Source organism: Hippopotamus amphibius, chromosome 6 (genome assembly GCF_030028045.1).
Source record: "Hippopotamus amphibius kiboko isolate mHipAmp2 chromosome 6, mHipAmp2.hap2, whole genome shotgun sequence".
Classification (NCBI taxonomy): Eukaryota; Metazoa; Chordata; class Mammalia; order Artiodactyla; family Hippopotamidae; genus Hippopotamus; species Hippopotamus amphibius.
In genome coordinates, this window is record NC_080191.1 from 38,569,415 (window position 1) to 38,575,414 (window position 6,000).

Here is a 6,000-nt window from a genome sequence, read left to right on the forward strand (position 1 = left end):
TCATGGTAATGCACATGTTTAGGGGTGCCCAAAGTAGAGTTGAATTCAGCATTTGCTCATTAATCCTTCCAAGGCCAAAGCTGAACCATGGATTTTTGACCTTATTCTATAGTAGACCGAAGTCAAACTTGACTTTATCCTTAAGTATGACAAATGCTAACTTTGAATCATGGTGTTGATTTATTTCACTTGTTCTTTTGAAACAACACTGTCTTCCTTCTTGTTTCAGTTATATGGCAGTACTTTCATGGCACCCTATTGCAAAGGTATGCTGAAGAGAGAAATGGTCTCAATGTTGTCAGCGGTCCCGTGTTTGATTCTGATTATGATGGATGTTATGATTCCTTGGAGACTCTGAAGCAGTAAGAACATACTTCATTTACTCTTAAAAACAGCTCTCAAGTGGGATTACCATCCAGTTGAGTCAGCAGAACCTTTTCTATCTGGTACTATTCATATTTATAAACATGACATTTCTGATTACACTGGAAGGCCCTTGAGATATCTAATTAACTTTGATGTTTTGCTCAGTGCTTAATAAAATATTTTTTAGATGAAAGTAGTGTTTATCCTTCACTCAGCTTGGATGAGTAATTCTGTAGCTCATATTAAATACTGAACTCTGCCTTTATTAAGAAGATAACATCAGTGTTTAAAATCTCTCTGTGTGGCTGTTAAGATACTGTCTTAACTGGCATACTGCCAATTAGAAGATGAAGAATGATACAGTGCGGCTGGAGTTATCCTGAGTCAAGGAAGCAGAAGGCTTATAAAGCAGTAGTGCCCCAGTGTTGCCCTTGGTTGAATGTCACAGCTTTTGCCCAACTCTACTTGGAGGGGAATAATACAGTGACGTTCTTGAGAACCCATCAGTGTTGCTGTTTTTATAAAGGAGAGGGGGAAGAACATTTCAGAGACTAGTTGATCTTTATTAAAACCAAAATCATAAGATTTTGGAAACAATTTTGCTATTCAGACTATAAGAAAAAGAAAGTGAAACATTCACTGAGATTCAGCCCCTTTCTGAGAACCACTCTCTCAGGCTGATTTAGGGATTACTGTTTACACACATACACCTGTGACCACATTAGTTTATAAAATTACATTTTTTTTAAACTATAACCCTTGAGCACAAGGATCCCCTGTAAATCCCTCAGAGGTGACAGCAGTAGAATGAATGGGTAAAGAAGAGAACTTGCACCTTTCCCATTCACAGCTTCAACCAGAGCACCGTTTTCATCTGTTTTATGTATCATGGTTCCACATAAGATTATGTTTAAAAACATAAATTCTGAAAGATGCTAGAAAACCAAACAAACAGATCTAGTTGTTGTTTTTTTTGTTTGTTTTTCCGAACAAATCCAGTTTTGAGACCAAAGGAAATAGGAGAATTAAGATGAGGAAAAGGTGCCACTTGGGACGGACATCTTTGAGAATATGCTTCAATTAAAAAAAAATAGTTATGGGATAGGAAAGAAGATCCAATTAAAACAAAGGAGAATCCACAGCTTCTCTGAAGGAGCTGGAATAAAAAAATCCCAAACCAGTTCTCTCTCTTTCACGCTCTGTTCTTAAATACCTAGAGTTTAAAAGACTCTCAGTTATGCTTTAGTGTCTTGGTTGTACATATTCAAGACTGGTGTTTTTTCTTTAGTGTCTCTATTCCAGGGAAGGTAGAATTACCGAAAAAATCCAAAGTTTAATAAATTTCTATAGAAAATAACATTATTTGGATTATGTTTATCTGTCTTCTAATTCTTTTTCTTTCTCCATCTGGCAGAAAATATTGAGGTATTATGATGACTAGCTTCTTATGATATGTTTAATTATTTGACTGAATTTTATTTGGGGATGTATTGTATTAAAAAATATACTTGAGTGAAATAGTCATTAAAAGGAAGATAATTATTTCTTTCTTAATGTGAATCTTACCATATTTTACAGAAACAGCAGACTCATCCGTAATCAGGAAATTCTAATTCCAACTCACTTCTTCATTGTGCTAACAAGTTGTAAAAATACATCCCAGACTCCCTCTCAGTGTGAAAATCTAGATACCTTGGCTTTCATTTTGCCTCATAGGACTGATAACAGTGAGAGCTGTGCAGTAAGTAGCCTTTGTTAATTTATCTTAAACATTGATATGTAAATACACGTGTGTGTCTTAATACATCTGACATTACTGTGGGAGAAGATGTAACTGGAATATACATGTACTTTGAAATTATAGGATGGTTTTAAATTTGATCCTCCAAGATGACATATCTTCAGAGAAGATCATTCTTGTCTGTTAAAAGCACTAACAGTAAGATCAAAATGTATGAGTAAAAACTTAGTGACTTCATATGGCTTAGCCGCTAAATCCTAGGTTTATCTGACATGTGAATTCATTCTTTTTTCAAAGCTGGATTTATAATTCCCAAAGTGTCAGCACTGTTATAAATTAATCTTAAAAGTTGTGGCTAGACAACATTTCAAATTAATTTTCTATATAATATCACTTTATTATTTAAAAAAAAAAGTTACACAAAGTAAACCTAGAGCTAAGTTGGCAAATAGATTTGGCTTTTCCTTCCAGCCTCAATATAGGTGGTGGATACCTGAGTCCTATGGTCAAAAATATCTTGAGGCCCAGTCGGAGTTTGTCAAGAGAGAGTGCTGTGATCCCTCATTGACCCATTGCTGCATTCATCTGTTTGTCCCATCTTTGATCCAGCCATTCATTCCTTTCATCAATATATGTTACTGGGTATTCTAGGTACTGAGGACACAGCAGTGAACAAAACAGACAGTGATCTCTGCTGTGGGCCCAGGAGTGGAATATGGTGACCCATTTGCTGTCCCTGGTCTAGTAGTCTTTCTTGGTATCATTTACTAAAAGTAATGAAGATATGTCTCCCTTTAATTGTTTCTCTGATAAACTTTCAGAATTAATTGACTGGTCCTCGTAGAACACGTTTTTCATTGGGTTATTTTTTCTTTATTCTTTAGAGTTAAGTACAGAATAGCAGGATTTTAACTACGAGGGTGAGTCAAAAATTATCTGCACTCTGGCGGTGGAATTTGTAGAAGTTTTAATATAACCGGAGTGTGGATAATTTTTGACTCATCCTCGAATCTGGATGACTGTTGGGCATCTACCTCTGCTAAATGGTCACTGTTGTAGACACTGTTGGACACATATCATGTATTCCTTTCTTTGCTGCTTTGTCTGCTTTGAGAGATTAAGTTGTTATTTGAAGGTATCAGTTAGTGTTGTGTCCTGCAGCAAATAATAGAGACGTCAGTTACAGTGACTTGAGCAAGTAAGGGGTTCCCTGCATAACACAAAGCCCAGAGGCAGACAGTCTTGGGACAGTGCATTGGGTCAGCAGCACCATTAGGGACCCAGACCTTTCCTGTCTTTCTCTGCCACTATTCTTAGCATGTGGCCCTGTGAGCTAGAGATGGCTTCTACTTCTCTAGATATCCTGTATGAATTCTGGACTCTCTTCCACCAAAAAAGCAGCAATAGGCTTAAGCTTCCATCTCATTGATCAAAATGATATTAAGTGCCATGAGTTAGGCATTGAGTTCTTTTCCATTTGTACCATTCCAAAAGCTGTTGTATTGATACCTTATTTTTTTTTTACTTCTTTATTTTTTACTTATTTTTATTTAAAAAAATTTTTTAATTTAATCATTTAATTTAATTTTAAAACTTCATTTCCCATAGTTAGACTCATACTTTTTAAATTTTATTTATTTATTTTGTTAGTTTTATTGGTGTATAATTGATTTACAATGTTGTATTAGTTTCAGGTGTACAGCAAAATGAATCAGTTATATATATGTGTATATATATACACTTTTTTTTTTTAGATTCTTCTCCCATATAGGCCATTATAGAGTATTCAATAGAGTTCCCTGTGCTATACAACAGGTTCTTATTAGTTAGCTATTTTATACATATAGTAGTGTGTTTATGTCAATCCCAATCTCCCAAATTATCCCTCCCCTACCCTTATCCCCTGGTAACCATAAAATTTTTTTTTCTACATCCGTGACTCTACTTCTGTTAATCTTAAATACAAACACTTTATTAAGTTCTATAATGGCAAAATAACTAGAAGATATTAAATATTGGACTTGAACCAGAAAGCAGATTATTTGAAGGTATATCACATATACTTACCAATTCCTTCTGTTTCACCTCTGAAGTGGTGACTAAGGATTAGCTGGATGTTGGTCTGAGAGAAGAGATGCCTTGTGTGTACTTTTTATTTATTCCTGTAGATGTTGGAACAGATGGCAAATATCTACTCCCAAGTAGTCTACTGGATCAGGGCTATTCCCCTGAAAGCCAGAGTGAGGATTGCTGCAGAAAAGGAAACTGAGTGGAATAGCAGTATTGGGTAGTGGATGATTGGAGGCCAATGGGAAAATGGAAATTATTGGTCTGTTTCCTTTTATGTGAAAATCTGTGTTTATCATTTCCAACTCATAATATCTTAAGGGTACATGAATCCTTCTTGAAGGATGTCTTTAAAATACAATCATAGCACAAACACCAACCAGGGGTTACTTTCTTCATCTTTCTTTGGTAGCCATCTTCAGAAAAATTTCCACCAACACATGGATGTAAGGTTTCCATCTCTGTTACCTGCCTCGGCTACCACCTCTGGTCCCGTGTGCCAGAGCATAAACCTTTAATTCTTTTTTGATCTAATATTGGCTAAAACTTCACTACTTCCCCAGAAATGAAAGTGTGTTTTACCACTTCCCCAACCCTTTTTTCATTGCAACTATGTAAATAACTGATTCAGATAAGAACTAGCATTTGTGGAGTGCATTTTCACTCATCATCACATTTGATATTCAAAGCAACCCTGTAAGGAGGGTGCAGGTAAGAGAATTAGGGTTCAGACGTCAAATAACTTGCCTTAGTTTACCTGGTAGGATAGTGGTAGAAGCAATTCTTGAATCCAAGTTTCTATAGGCGAATTCCCATATTCTTTCTACCATGGCATGTTGCTTCTGTTTTCCAACATTTTTTAACACCATACTGTTGATGTTTCTTGCACCAGAGCAATACAGGAACATCTCTTACACATATACTTTTCCCAAATTTGATACATCTAATTAAACAAACATGCATGGTATGTATTAGATGATGAGCTACTCAAGAGTAGGGATTATGCCTAAAATCTTATAGCATCTGCCATTTAAGAGCCAAGGTGTCATGGCTGATTAAAATGGGGGAGGTGGAAAGTTTGTAGGGAAGGTGGATTGACTGTTCTCCAGTGACTTTTCTTCCTTTCCCACCCTTATAGCACGGGAAGCATGAATCCTTATGGGTTGAAGAGTTGTTGAGGCTACACAGAGCTCGGATCACAGATGTCGAACACATCACCGGACTCAGCTTCTATCATGAAAGGAAAGAGCCAATTTCAGACATTTTAAAGCTGAAAACATATTTGCCAACATTTAACCAAGAAGACTGATATTTTTTATTCCAAAAACATGCCGTAAATCTTTTTGAAAGAACCTTCTGTTTTATACATCTTCTATTTACACTATTGCATTGTTTGGAGACTGTCGACCAGAGTTAGAACTGGGAATCCTTTGTGATACACAGCCATCTCAGGGAAACTTGTGGCCTCTGCATAACAGTAGGAAAGTGTTCCTATTGAGTCTCATACATGTTTGAATGTGTAAGAATTGTTCAGATTTGGGAATAAAGACAGATCATACCTAAAACTGCTCTTCTACTTCTCTTAAGGGCAGAAGTAGCTGTGAATATTCTCTGGACCAGATGTTTGAATCTTATTATCATTAACAAACTTCTGTGATTCTGGCAAACACTAGACTAATGAATAGGATTGGAAAAGACCATGTTTCATTGGTTTTTTCACAAGAATTTAAAAGTGATCCTGGATTCTTTTTAACTTGGAGCTTAATTTAGTTTAATTTTAATCAGAAAAGTTAATGGAAGCAAAAATATTTGAGGCCCTATTTTTA

The 6,000-nt window shown here is 35.9% G+C and overlaps 1 protein-coding gene across 1 annotated transcript in view; it reads left to right on the top strand.

The window, feature by feature from the left end:
- The window catches only part of ENPP1 (ectonucleotide pyrophosphatase/phosphodiesterase 1), a 65,613-nt gene extending 59,874 nt beyond the window's left edge, over positions 1–5,739 (top strand). The window contains exons 23-25 of the mRNA XM_057739683.1: positions 230–362; positions 1,945–2,107; positions 5,313–5,739. Coding sequence (XP_057595666.1) covers positions 230–362; positions 1,945–2,107; positions 5,313–5,483 — 467 coding nt within the window. The 3' untranslated portion in view covers positions 5,484–5,739. The remainder of the gene's footprint in view (positions 1–229; positions 363–1,944; positions 2,108–5,312) is intronic.
- Positions 5,740–6,000: the final 261 nt, after the last annotated feature.